This window comes from Terrapene carolina, unplaced genomic scaffold (genome assembly GCF_002925995.2).
Source record: "Terrapene carolina triunguis isolate 2854851 unplaced genomic scaffold, T_m_triunguis-2.0 Scaffold676, whole genome shotgun sequence".
Lineage (NCBI taxonomy): Eukaryota > Metazoa > Chordata > Testudines > Emydidae > Terrapene > Terrapene triunguis.
This window is the reverse complement of record NW_020665027.1, coordinates 146,574-160,696: the sequence shown is the minus strand read 5'-3', so window position 1 is coordinate 160,696 and position 14,123 is coordinate 146,574. Positions and strand designations below refer to the sequence as shown.

Below are 14,123 nucleotides of genomic sequence, written 5' to 3'. Positions count from 1 at the left end.
AGCCAGACATTCAGGGATGGGTTTATCCACCTCCCTGGCGAACCCCCTTGGGGCAGGCTCCTGTCATCTCGGTGAGTCTGCCCACCGGGCTCACCCCTCACTCACCCCACACGCGGCCATGTCAATGACTTGGCAGCCATTCCATCCCTTGCCCCTCCCCCTTCTGCTCCCGGCCCTGGCTTCCTCTCCCCTTCACAACACAGGCAGGCTTCCTGCTCTGCCCTTCGATCCTCATGAGGCCTAAACCTACCCTCTGAGCCCGGCCCACTCCCTCTGTATCCTTCTCCCGGGTATTCCAGTGCCTTTCCCAGGCTGTCTCCCTCAGGCCTGGGAGCCCCTCCACGTGCCAGCCCTCCGCCCCCTCCTGGCTCCCAACACATTTCTGACACAAAGGTCATTGGTGTTAATTCACCAGGCGATTAATCTTCTGCTTTGCTGCTGCGGGACGGCCGGCCAGCCGGTGCTCTGTATCCGAAGCACAGGGTCTGTTTAGGTTGGATGCAGAGTTCTTACGTTTTGGACAGCACCAGGCCATCGGCTCCCAAGAAGCCAACCAGCGATGGTGGACTCTACTCCAGCTCAGGGCAGTAGCTGGGAGAAAGGGCCAGGCTACGGGACACAGGGCCTTTAGGTGCTCAGACACTGCAGTGATGAGATTGGTAGGAATATCTATATCGTACGTAACAGCTCTCCGTCCCTGGTCTGGGTCTGGCCCAGGTTGGTTGGGACTGAATGTCACTGGTAGCCAATGGCTCTTTAGTGGGGCTCAGTGCAGATCTCCACACCACAAAATCCACCATACAACGCGCCCTTATTCAGAGACAGCAGACTAGGCCTAGAGCCCAAACTTCCTCGGAGGGGGTCACCTGCAGGTCAGGCAGGTCAGGGCCGAGGCACGTTGGCAGAGCAAGGGAGGGAGCAGGCCCTGGCACTGCTTGGCTTGGACCCCGGCTCGGGCGAGCAGGAGCATCTGGTCCCTGGGGCTCTCACTCCAGCCGCACTAAATTCACACCCGCCAAAGGAGTCAGAGCGACGCTACCCACAGCCTTTGCCGCCGGCACTGAGCCTGGGTCCGATGCAGCTGGGGAGATGGAACCGCCAGAATCTCCCAGCTGGCCCTTGCCTGCACATGGGCACCTGCACTGAAATGGACACGACCAGGGATCTGGGACTGCCCCCTCTCCCCAAACCACGTGGAAACCTGCCTGGTAGCATCACTCAACAGCCCCACGAAAAGCCACCGCTGCCTGGAGGCGGGCGCGCTAATGGAGGTGGAGCACTGCTCTACTCAACCCACCTGGAGAGACTTTGGGGCGGTCTCATAAGACAGGGGCTTGCCCACGAAGGGTGGGCTCTCGTAGGTGCCGCCGGGGTGATGCGCTGTGCTTCCAACCCTCCAAAATAAGACCTTGTCCTCCGCGAAATCCAGGAAGCTACAGCAGTGCCCCTCCAGCTCCCCCTCGCTGATACTGTGTAAATCAGGAGCCGCTCCACTGAAGCCAGTCCAGCTACCCCAGTGTAGCAGGGAGACTATGGCCCTGTATATCCTGGGATTACAGCTCCTCTTCCAAACAGCCAGCCAAGCTGCAGTGCCCCAGGCGAGGATGGGACCCAGCTGTGCACAAGGAGACCAGTGACGGCCCTGGGAGGGTGGTCGAGGAGATACCCGTCTGGCTGGGCTGGGCTTCGCTCCTTACCCCCTGGCTTCACCCTCTGCGGTCGTGCCTGGTCAGCTGGAGGCACCGCATCTCCGAGAGAGGGGCCCAACCTGGAGCCCCACATCCCAACGGCACAAGTTCGGATCCAGACCCGGTCTCTGCAGCTCAGACCTGCCTCAAGCACTTGCTCACGCTGACGGTTCCTAGGAGCCAAGGGGCAAGATTTCCAAGAGGAACTAGTGATTGGGGAGGGGATGGGGGGGGACATCTTACTTTTTTGGGTGCTCAACCTGAAAGGCCTTAAAGGGGAACATCTCTCAGAAGCCAGGTGCTCTGCACTTTGGGCTTCTGGCCCATTGAAGGTTGAGCCCCCTCCCCCTGCAGTCACTAGTCCCACCTGTGATGGGGGCATATCCCCCCCATCCTTGGCCGCCCAGGAATTGCTCAGGCTCTCTTAGTGTCCACTCTGTATAATTTATTCAAGTCCCCTCCACCAACACCCCTCCACCCCGCCTAAGCTCTACGACTCTCTTGCCTTCAGCCCCTGTTCAGCAGGGCCCCGGGAGGAAACCAGATCTCTCTTCCTTGGGATCTCCTTCAATCTAGGCACAGCTCTAGCCCCGTCTCCTGCCACTCCAACACGGCCTCCCTGCCTTTTATCCAAGTAATTCCCTATCTCAGCCCGCCTCCCAACCTGATTAGCTAATTCCTCCCTACCTCCTCAAGTAGTCGTCACACGGGAAACGATCAGAGTGTTGGCCCATCTGTCGGGCCTCAGCACTCTGTCACAGCACCTTTGGAGGCCTTGGCCAGGGATTGTGCAGGGTGAACAAAGCCGACCTGTTGGACTGGAGGGGGGAGAAAACACACGGAGGAATAGCCAGCCCAAGGCAGTGCAGAAAAAGGGACCAGGTCATGCTTCAGCAACCCCTCAAGGAGATGTCTGAGTGAAGGGGAACTGGAAGTTATGCCTTGGCCTCTGCTGTCAAGGTGCTGAGAATGAGCAACACTGAATGCCTTGCAAGGGGTTTTCCTCCAGTATTCTCAGCCTTTCCTTCCATCTTGTTCCCTTGAAAGGGAATACTGGGAAGCGGAAGTGGGGGTCAGGAGCTCAGCGGAGACCCTCCCTCTGGAGAACTCCTGTTCCAATCCCAGGGCCACAGCAAGGAATGTCCACTGTCAATCAGCACATGACTGTTACCCGTGGTGGTTCCTGCCGAGAGTCTGGGGCTACGGCCAGAGCCCTGGTGAGGCAGCAGGTGCGGGAAAGGTGCTGTGCTGAGTCGGGCAGGGCAGTAAAGAAGATCCCATCCCTGCATCAGTCGGCCTTGCAGAAGAAGGATTCCTAGCCACACGGACCAACATCTTACCCCGTCGACTCACCTGGGTCCTGCCCCCTCGGCTCCCACTAACTGCTCCTGTCCTGGCACTTGAGAGGAATGACAGATCCATGGAGAGGCTGCTGTGTTATTTGTGCGTAATCATCCCACTCCCCTACAATCCCCACCCTTCGGTATTTTTGGAGGCATTTTTAACAGGATCCTGGCCGCAGCAGCGCAAGCACAGGGAGGTCCTGGCGATGTCTCAACGAAGGACGCTTTTGGTTTCCTCTCGAGGCACATCACGGCCCTCCCTGCCCAGCGTTGCTCCCAGGAGCCGGTAGCTCATCTGGCCCCAACACTCGCACCAACTGCAGGACTCCAGAGGCCGTCGGCAGCTCGGGCAACGAGGCCGCCCTAGAAACGTTTGTCTTCTGGCTGGGAGCTGACCACCAGCTCTTTGTTGCCGAAGTCCCACCAGGCGGTCATGTGGAAAGCCATGTTGGAAAGGACGACCAGGTACTCCAGGAAAGCGAAGATGGTATAGGCTAGGAGAGGAAGGGAGGAAACCCATCAGATTAATGGAGGAAATGGGGCAGAGGAAAGGGAAGACCTATGAATGCGAGTGAGACCATGTCTCTCTCAACGTGTTAACCGAGCCTATGGCACTACGGGGACTGAAGCCCGTTCCAGCCCAGCCCGGCGGGGTAGGACAGGAAGCCGTTACTTTCTGATGGCCAGTCTCTGATGGCGGATCTCTGTCCATAATCTAGCAGGCGTGCGTCTCCAGCACCACACCCACTGCAAAACCCAGCAATGCTGGCAGCCTTCCCAGAAAGCCAAGGCCTGAGTGGGAGCTGGAGGAGACTGATCGTATCCAGAAGGGGTCAGCAGGCGGGGGCAGACGCACGCTAGCAGGGAAGCGAAGGGAAAGCGGCCCCTGCTGCGGCTGCTCTTGGATTCAGGAGAAGGTTGTGATACGGGGCCCAGCGGCTGGGTCCTCAGGGACCTTACCTCCGGCCTCGCAGTACCAGTTGTGGTGGAAGTAGACGCACACGGCCAAGGAGAACGTGACGAGGTTAAAGAGGAAGAGCAGCAGCTTCCACTTGTAGGACTTGCGCTCCTGGAAGAGACCGACAGGACAAGGTCTGACCCCCAGAAGCTGGGTTAGAGGAGTAGCCCCTTCCCCTTCCCAGACCACTCCCAGAAGTCTCAGCAGAGACCTCCCACACCCTTCTGAGAGGCCACGGCCCGGACCTCCGATCCCTGGGCCTGCAGAGGCGAGGTCCTGAGCCCCTGGAAATGGTCCGCGCTGCACGGGTCACACGGCAACCCCCCCACGGCCTCTCGGCAGAGCCCAGGCATGACAGCGCAGCTGGCACCCATTAGAACAGCGCCCCCACGTGGTGGCGACTAAGCTCCCATCAATGGCACAGAAAGCTGCCCGCACAAACAAGCAGAGCCAGCCCCCTCGGCGCTGGGTCCCTGCTAATTCTCTGCCATCTTCTCCAGCTGTGCACCCCTAGACTCTTGTAACAGTCACCGTCCTACCCGGCAAGGCTGGATCCAACGCCACCGACCAATTATCCTGCTGCCTTACAACGTACAATAAATACGATTTTCAAACAGGTGAAGAACAATTTTTTCCTGTGCTGCTCTGCCAGGAGCTGGAGCTCGGGGCTCTGTTTCACCTGCGAGCGCTGATCCAGAAAGAGGGGCACTCTAGCAGCGAGCTAGGGTTAACACCAGCTCTGACACTGGCGCATCGTGTAGCCTCGGGGAAGTCATTTAACCTCCCTGTGAAGTGGATATAATGCTTATTTAATCAATGGGCGGGTGCGTGTCTATGTGCAGGTCATTGGACTCTGCAGGAAGGAATCAGGCTGCTCAACCACGTGTCATAGGCCCTATACTGCCAACAGCTAAAATAGATTCTCCATTAGCTCCAGGGGTTGGTGCCTGTGCTTTTGGAGGGAGAGTTTGCGTGCCCACAGCATGCCTTGCGGTGAGGAGTGGAAATCCTGCTGGAGGTGCCCATGGATGTTACAATGCTCCCCCCCTGCTCCCACTTTGGTTACCAGCGCCCCCACTGCTGGATTCTACCCCTCTGCAGGCGGCCCGGCTCCCTCGGCGTTGAGCCCAGCCAAGGTGCAGTGGGTTCACCAGAAGAAAGCAGGCTGCCACGGCTGCTCCTCCCCCGGAGCCGTGCCCCGCTCGCTTGCCACTGGGTAGGGGAGGAGGAGGAGGAAACCACACCAAGGAGCAGAGCTGGGGCGGGTGCAGAACCGAAGGCATTTCACAAGCAGCACAAAGCGCCGGGGCGGGCTCCTCCTTCCTACCCCTGAGGAAGGGGTGGGGCCACGGCTGCTCCATAGGGGGTCTGCATCTCCCGAGGCACACATGCAGAATCTCCCCGGGGGTGGGGTGTGTGTGTCACAGCCTGACTGCTCCGGGGCCCTCTAGCTCCACTGGTAGCCTGCAGACCCAAGTAACTGGCCACGTTCCCCAGAACACAGGGGTCCAGTCTGCCAGGCTCTGAAAGGCGCAGCCACGGGCAAGCTGGAGCAGCCCCAAGGTCCATCCTGGCCTCCTCAGTGTCAGCCCCAGACACCTCAGAGAGCCACGGACCTGCCTGTCCGCAGGGCACCTCCCAACCCCCCAAGAGGTGGAGGTGAGTTTAAGCCTGAAGCAGCCAGGTCAGGGGAACGCTGCCTCTCCTTGGGCAGTGAGAACTACCCCCCCCCCCACACCCCCTTTCCCCCCCTCCCCCCCCCCCCCCCCCCAAAGATCTAGCAGTAGCTCTCTCCTCCCTCTCACGCTGCCCACAGCCAACCGGGGGACGCAGACCCAAGACACTGGGCAAAGGAAACAGGAGTCATATCATATGGAGATATACCTATCTCATAGAGCTGGAAGGGACCTTGAAAGGTCATTGAGTCCAGTCCCCTGCCTTCACAGCAGGACCAAGTACCGTCCCTGACAGATTTTTGCCCCAGATCCCTAAGTGGCCCCCCTCAAGAATTGAACTCATAACCCTGGGTTTAGCAGGCCAATGCTCAAACCACTGAGCTATCCCTCCCCGGAAGTCATCACTTCAGCCTGCCCGCCCCCTGGAAGTGCGGCTTTCCTGGCTCAGCCTTGCTGATGGACGAAGGCACGCAGCCCGGGCGGGGCATGGGATGGAGTCGGACTGGGCGCTGAGGAGGGGGCTGCTCGCACCTTTCAGAACCTGCCTCTGGACAGCCGTCACCGTGGGGGCTGGGGGGCAGCGAGCGAGACCAGGCCGGCCAGGAAGCCTGTATCAGGGCCGTCGGAAAGGGGACACACACCGGAGCCACAGCTGCATTTTATTCCAGCTTCTCAGCAGTGGGAGGGGATTTTCCTCCTTTCTGAGGTTTCCAGCACGGCAGAAACTCCAAGCCATGGGGCCTGCTGAGAAGTAGGAACATTCAAATCACAGCATCAGAGTTTCCATGACCCCACCGAAAGCGCGGTAGGTGCTGCCAGCCGCTCTCAACACACAAACAGGTGACGCCGGGGAGGAAAACCCCCAGAGGAAGGATGGGCTTGTGGTTAATGCACCGGCTGGGGACTCAGGGGACCCGCGTTCAACCCCCTGCTCTGCCACAGACTTCCGGCGTGACCTTTGGCCTGTCACATTCTCCCTCAGTGACCCAGCTACTTAATGATCTTTCCTGGCCTCTCCCCTCTGTTCAGACTGCTGGGGCCGTCTCTGACCGGTTCCCCATCGCTCTAGGGGAGGCTAAGATGTCACTAATTCCTGCATCATCCCCCCAGTGTATTGTCCTGGTTTTACTAGACAAAAGAATCACGTGAAAGATACTGGGCCAAATATAAGCGCCGCTAGAGCAGGGCTGAACCAGACTCTACTTCCCAAGAACGGAAGGCCCTATGGGAGAAGTTCCGGAGCTTACCTAAGGCAGGTGGCAGAAATCCAGGTTGCCCCACTCTGGCTGGTGCCCATCCCTAACCAGTAGGTCGCACTACTTCCCAGCCCCACACTCCACATCTGCTAGGTCCCCCCCCCCCCAACGCCCAAGCCTGCTACTCGGGGGTGGAAGATGCTCTGAAATGGGACTCAGGCTGCTCCCCATCATTGGGAACAAGAGCGCTTCCTCCCCTCCCCGCCCGAGGAATCCCCAAATTCCCCCAAATCCGGGCCTATGGCAGGAGGATACATTCCCCTAGTGCAGAGGTGGGCAAAGTACGGCCTGCGGGACTGTCCTGCCCGGCCTCTGAGCCCCCAGCCCCTCCCCTGCAGCCACGCCACCGTGCGGGCAGTGCTCTGGGCGGCTGGGCTGCGTGCTCATGCAGGGCAGCGTGGTGGCGTGTCTGGCTCTGGCCGGGAGGCGCGGCTCCGTAAGGGGGCCGGAGCTGGAGGATTGGATATGGGGCAGGGGGTCCTGAGGGGCAGTCAGAGGACAGGGAGCGGTTGGATGGGGCAGAGGTTCGGGCGGGGGCAGGGAACTGGGGGGATTGGATAAGGGGTGGGGTCCCAAGGGGGCCTGGCAGGGGGCAGGGGTGTGGATGGGGTCGGGGCAGTCAGGGGACAGGGAGCAGGGGGCGAGTTGGATGGGGCAGAGGTTCGGGGGGGGATGGGGGGAACAGGGGGGATTGAATAGGGTGGAGGGGCTGTCGGGGCGGGGGTGTGGATAGGGGTCAGGGCAGTCAGGGGACAGGGAGTGGGGGGGATGGTTGGATAGGGGGTGGGGTCCGGGGGGGGGATTGGGGGCAGGAGGGAGCGGTCAGGAGACAAGGAGCGGGGGGGGGTTGGATGAGTGGGGAGTTCTGAGGGGGGCAGTCAGGGGGCGGCGAGTGGGAGGGGTCAGGTAGGGGGTGGGGACCAGGCTGTTTGGGAGGCACAGCCTTCCCTATCCGGCTCTCCATACAGTTTCGCACCCCGAGGCCCTTGGGCCAAAAAGTTTGCCCACCCCTGCCCTAGCGGCAGAGCTCCCAGCAGCAGGGCTGGGGAGGAGGATGGGATTTCATTTGAAATGAACTGTCGCAGAACAGGGGGGTGGGGCCGGATCGCCTGAGTGCCAGGCCCACATGTGAAATAACAATGAGCCCTACAGGCAGCAAGCGATTACGTAAAACTTCACACAGGAAAAAGCGGCTCACAAACCACCTTGTTTTCATACAGGCCCCTCTGGCAGCGGAAACGTGACTTTTCTGTAGGCTAGCAGCAAGAACAAACAACTGAGGGCTCATTAACTCAGCAGCAGCTCGCAGCCCTTTGATCCCAAGCCCTGCAGCCGCTGCACTGCACAGGGACTGTGGCTCCACCCTTCCGACCAGCAGAACCCAAATATTTCTGCTTCTCAAGGCACGACCCCGCTAAGAGCTAAAGGCCAGAGCTCAGACCTAAAAGGCCACTTGGTCTGTACCAAGGATCGGGGATGCTTCAGCTCTTGATCTCACAACAGCCAGGGAAAGAAGCACCACTGAGAAGTTTCTCTAGCCAGCAGACGTTTCCATCCCTGGGGCTTTAGCCAGGTGACTTCGCTAGCTCTGCTGCTAGGTCAGATCAAGACTGGTCGGTACTTGGACGAGGGGCCCCCGAGAAATGCTCGGGTGCAGCAGGAAATGGTGACTGAGAGTCAAGGGGTCTCCAAGGAACAAACCAGCCCCCAGCAGAGAGGAGGAAAGACCCGTGGTTGGCTGTACATGCCATTTTCCCAGAGGAGATATCCACCCAGAATCCCGACCATTAAAGATCCCGGTGCCGTTAAAGATGCCGTTAAAGATCCCGGTGCATTTCCCGTAAGAGTTGGCAGCTTAGCTCCAACGTCCTGGTCAAACGGCAGCTCAGGCGACTCCATTCCGCCTGCCTACATTTCCTCTGTCGTTTCAATTAGACAAGTTAGCCTGCACGTCCCGTCCTATAGCCTGCCGTGTAGCATCGCCACGTCCCACCCCAGAAGCAGCTGCATTCTAGTGGGCGGGCAAAGGCGGGCCCCAATCCCTGCCTACACAGTCTGGGAAGCATTTAAGGATCTTTCTGGATGACAGGTGCATTTACTCCGACAGGAGGTACAAACTTCCTCCTCTACCTTGTAGAGACCTCACAGCATTCAGTCATTTTAATACCCTCACAAGAGCCGCTACAGACTGTACCAACGTCACACGCGGGCTCCTGAATCCCAGTGCTGGAGCTCGGCCAGCTGCCACTCTTGCGGGCCGCCCGTCACTGACAGCCAGCATTGGGCACCATGCTGCTGAACGGCCTTGCGCTGGTCCAGACCAGCCTCGGCATTAGCAAATAACTGCCTCGGGCAGCGCCATTGTAATTATCTGCTCGCCTCTGGGAGCCTGGCTCAGGCTGGGCCCAGCTCCGAGACTCACCATGTTTCCCGGCGGGGGTGGGGAATCTGACTCAGATCCCTGGGACAGGGTCATTGTAGTGCAGTTGGGTGTCACTAGATGCATAGGAGCAATTTGGGAAGGATGGATGGTCTTTTGGCTATCATGAGATCTAGGTTCAAGCCTTGGCTCTGCTCCAGTCTCCCTGGGAGACTCTGGACAAGTCCCTATGGGTCTGTCTACATTGCATTGTACACCCAGGTCTGTGGGAGCTGGGCTTGTGGACTAGGTGTGTCCAAGCCCATGCTTGAGCGTCCACACTGCACTGTAAACCCAGGTCTCACAGTTGTGCTAACGTCCACACCGCACTACTGGGAGTCGGGTCTGCAGCTCGGGGTGTGTCCACGCTGCAAAGTGCCAAGGCTTGCACCCGAGTCAGAGCAGGCCTCGGGCTTTGATCCACCCACGAGCAGGGTCCTAGGACTCGTTACTGCACCACTGCGCACGTGCAGAATTTATGTTTCCTGCAGATTTCTTTGCTTTCCCGCAGAAAAATGACTTTCTGATGGTAAAGCAAAGGGAAGCCACAAGAGTGGTCATACGACCTTCCCCAGCAGTATGTTTTGGGTGCCCATGGCAGCTGGCAGAGAGGTAAATCACTGTGGTGTACGGGGCAGGACTGGAGAAGATCTGGCTGGTGGCTCTTATCCTGCGCCAGGCTCAGTGGCTAGTCCCGGCTGGGCTGGAGAGGACGGAACTTCCTCTTCCCCTGCACGGCATCTGGGGCCGGGTCAGACCCACCCTGATTTCTCTCCTGGCTGTAGGAAGCTCTGCAAACTCCCTCCACCCCTTGCGCTTCCTGCACCCGTCGCTCCTCAGCTGCAGGGGGAGGGATCCCTGTACAGGGAGCTGCTCCTCCATCCATCCAACCCCCTGTGCATCCAGACCCCCGCATATTCAGACCCTCCTGCCGAGCTTCACCCCCCCCTGCACCCAGAACCCCCCCTCCGACGAGCCCCAACCAGCTGCGTATGGATTCCCACCCCACTGAGCCCCCCTCCCCCAGCATCTGGAACCTCCCACTGAGTCCCCGACACCCAGACCCCCCTGCCAAGCTCTATCGCCCCCAGACCCTCCCCACTGAACCCCAACCAGCTTCACCTGTCCCCCACGCAGAGTCCTATTACCGTTGCACCGACTCCCCGACAAGCCTCTGTGCATCCAGATCCCACCCCGCACCCGGATCCCCCATGGAGCTGCCTGCACCCAGATTGCCCCGCATAGAACCCTCTCAACCCACAGCTGGATCCCCCCACACTAAGCCCCTCCACACTTGGATCCTGCCTTGCTAAGACTGCCTACCCGCACCTGACACAGAGGGGCAAGGCTCTGGGGTGTTTCTGGGCAGGCCCGGTCCTTGCGCTGTGTCAGGGTTGGGTGCAGCCTCACCGCTGAGTTTGTGTCCCAGGGGGGAGCTGCAGGGTCATCTCCCACTTCTGTGCAGCCAGTGGCCTGTGCTCCCCAATGCCATGCTGGAGCCTCCACATTTATTTGCTCATAAAATGTGCAGAATTATGCAGAATTTTAAAATATTGTGCACAGAATTTTTAATTTTTTGGTGCAGGATTTTTAATGTTTTGGCGCAGAACGCCCTCAGGAGTAACTGGTGTCCCGAGTGCTTGCTGACCTGAGTCAGACTGAAGCATGTGTGGACAGACGTGGGGCTTGGGCTCAAACCTGGGTTAGCGTGCAGTGCAGGCATGCTCAGTCTGTCTTGGCCTCGCGTCCCCCATCGGTACACTGGCATCAGCATCCCGGGTGTTGTGAGGACACATTTGTTAATGCCCGCGAGGTGCGCAGACAACACAGGGACGGTGCAATACGGCCCTGGAGGAATTTGGGTCTCTGGATCCTGTTGGCCTGACCTCCTGTACCCACGTTCACTGCAGAAGGCCAAAGCGTTTGCTGACGAGCCGCGTAAGATCCTGCCCCGGACGCGCTTTGTACAATAACCGCCAGCCCTCAGGCGCTCAGCGTCCTGGGGGCTGGTTTGTTATAGTCTGAGATGAGAGCTTTGAGCTCCGATCACACCCTGCCTGCTCCACGGAGACCGGGCCAAGGGGGCAGCTCTGATGCCGTCGCCTTGGGGGAACCGCTCCTCCGGGGATTTCGCTTGAGGAGCGGACGGGGACCCTGGCTGAGAGCACGGTCTAGAAGAGCGAGGGACAGAATGCGGACAGTGGGTGGTCAGGGCTGCTGGGTGGATAAGCAGCCACTTCCAGGGAGGCACACAGAGGCTGAACCCTCCACCGGCATGGGTGGCATCAGCGGCACGCTCCCCTCACTTCCCGGAGCCGCAGGCTCTTCCCGGAGGACTCCGATGCTACTGGTGCTCAAGGAGCTCAGAGCCCAGCTGGCTTCAGTCTCTCCTAAAGGCTCAGCCCGCAGTGCCGGCTGCTCAGGGTGCTCAAAACTGCAGGAAGTCGAACTTGCTCAGTCAGTCATTTCAGCTTCCTACTTTCCCCCTGGCGAGACGGCAGGGAGCGACGCCGGGCACTGGCCCCACGATGCCAGCTCACTGTCCCGAGCAGCTGCCCTCGTGCAGCGGCAGTAGGTACCCGAACGCGTGTCTGGGCCAGGAAACCACAGCCAAGTATATTTAGTCCAGCCGTTTGCACACCTCGAGCTGAGGCGTGTTTCCCATGCGCTCAGGAGTTAGTCAGCAGCAAGAGAGCAGACAGCTTCCTCCCCCCAGCCCAGAAAACCACAGCCCCAGAGCCACGCGGCTCTCTTCCAGCGAGCGCGAAGCCCCCGGGCTACCTGCCCCTCCGCACCAGGCTGGACAGGACAACGGGAAGCCCAGCGCCGCGTCGCTCCGAACTCCCCATGCCAGGGTCCTGGCGGCCCCCGTGTCATCTCAATCCCCATCACACAGCTGCTCTGGCTGCAGCAAACCTTTGGGCCTTTAAACCGGCAGAGACCGTGCACCCCAGTGTGGGCTGCTCCCGTTTCACCTCTTAGCCATCCCAGAGCTCCTCAGCTCTCACCCTCCAGCCAAACTCTTCAAGGGACCCCCTAGATCTCCGCCGGGAAACATTCCTCTGGCGGGAATTGCAGGGTCCTAGAGGCATTTGTCTGAGCGCTACACACTTCAGCTCTGTCTCCAGCTCGGTTTGCGTCTGCACTTTCTGCACTGGTTCCCATGTGGTGAACGCGAGGACAAATACAGCTCCTGTGCTGAGAATTTCTGGGGGATATTTATAGCTGGCTCATCTCAGTGACCAGCAGCAACGCTGCGGGCTGCACTTGCTGTGTGCTGGCTGAAGGTATCATGGGGAGTGTTAGCACACCCACAAGTTTGGGTGACCCCGTCCATGGTTCTGATACAGATTCACAGCTCCGCTAGGCCATACGGGTGTGAACAGCGCGACCTTCTGTTTGCTTACTCCTATGTGAGGAGTACTATAAAAATACCTGAGGAAGATTGATCCTGTGTATCATGCCCCTTTCTGCTGAGCTCAGGGGACCCTAGAAATGCACTTTAAAGACTATAAATTCATCTCACACCCATTTCTCTACCTATAGATCTGGATGTACAGAGCAACTTCCGTCAAACAGAGCTTTTAGGAACTGCTTCACCCACCACTGAAATGCGGCCACCTCTGGGGTTGAGCTTGGTCGCTACTGAACAGCTGCGCGGCAACACTGCAGAACAGTAAGGGAATAAGATGACGAACGGAAAAAGCGGGAGTAAGTTTAGCTAGCCGGATGTCACTGCAGTTTGGCCAGGACACCAGGGTTAACACACAGCAACTCTTGTGTTTTGGTTTTGTGTGTCTCTGATACAAGGCACCACCCCCATCACATTGATGCGCTAGATACAATTTGGGGGGCTCCTGGTCAGGGGATCTGCTGGAATCAGCGCCCAGATGGCGTGGCCGCAGCACAGCAAACAATGCACAGCAGAGTGGTCTTCCAGCTCCCCCTGAAGCTGCAACAGGCCTTGGCACAGAGTCCCGCTCACGGAGCCGGAATCAGAGGATAAGTAGCCAGAAGTTCCTGGGAGGTTTCACAGCAGAAAGCGCAGAGCGTGGTGACGCCAGCTGCTGCGGAAGAGGGGAAATGTGTCTGCACGTGCAGAGACACACACAGAATGAAATGAGCACGGCTGACTGCATTGCTGGTTCGCGCCTTGGGGGAAAGCCAGGCTAGGCAGGAGGGCTGGAGAGGACACATGCCGTGAAACTCGGGGAAGACTTGGGAAGATGCAAATGTTGGACCAGAGCCCTGGGCAGTGGACAGATGGGGATGAATGGCTCCAAACTTGTCTGCTCCCCTGACCCCTCTGCCTGGTCTCTCCTTTATTCAGCCTGTTCCCTATCTCCCTTGTTCGCTCTGCACTGCCCCATGCCCGGCCGGCTCTCTCTGTCCCTCCCCGCTGTGGAGCTTTCCTTGCTAGTTCACTCATTACTGGCTGCCTCGTAACTGGAAACTGAACTCTGGTGGTTGAAGTTTCTACTTCCCCATTACAAACTAGCTCCCCAGCGCCGTCCTGCCCTTGCTCAAAGACGGTTGCAACACGAGCAGTGATGAGCGCAACGCTTTTGCAAGACCTCAGACACACACGCATACATGCAAGCACTCACACACTGTGCAAACCCCTGCAGAACCAGGGGCGTTGTACCCCCACAAATGCAAACCCCTGCAGAACCAGGGGCGCTGTACCTTGCCCCCCCCCCCCCCCATTCCAAACCCCGCCAACCAGGGGTACTGTCCCCCCCCCCCCCCACACACAGTGCAAACCCCACCATAACCAGGGGTG

At 59.0% G+C, this 14,123-nt stretch overlaps 1 protein-coding gene across 1 annotated transcript in view; it reads right to left on the bottom strand.

Annotated features, from left to right (window-relative positions):
* Positions 1-883: 883 nt before the first annotated feature.
* PGAP2 (post-GPI attachment to proteins 2) overlaps positions 884-14,123 on the bottom strand; it is a 32,162-nt gene continuing 18,922 nt past the window's right edge. The window contains exons 5-6 of the mRNA XM_026659788.2: positions 3,992-4,100; positions 884-3,525 (exon numbers count right to left, since the gene is read on the bottom strand). Of these exons, the coding sequence (XP_026515573.1) occupies positions 3,395-3,525; positions 3,992-4,100 (240 nt within the window). The 3' untranslated portion in view covers positions 884-3,394. The remainder of the gene's footprint in view (positions 3,526-3,991; positions 4,101-14,123) is intronic.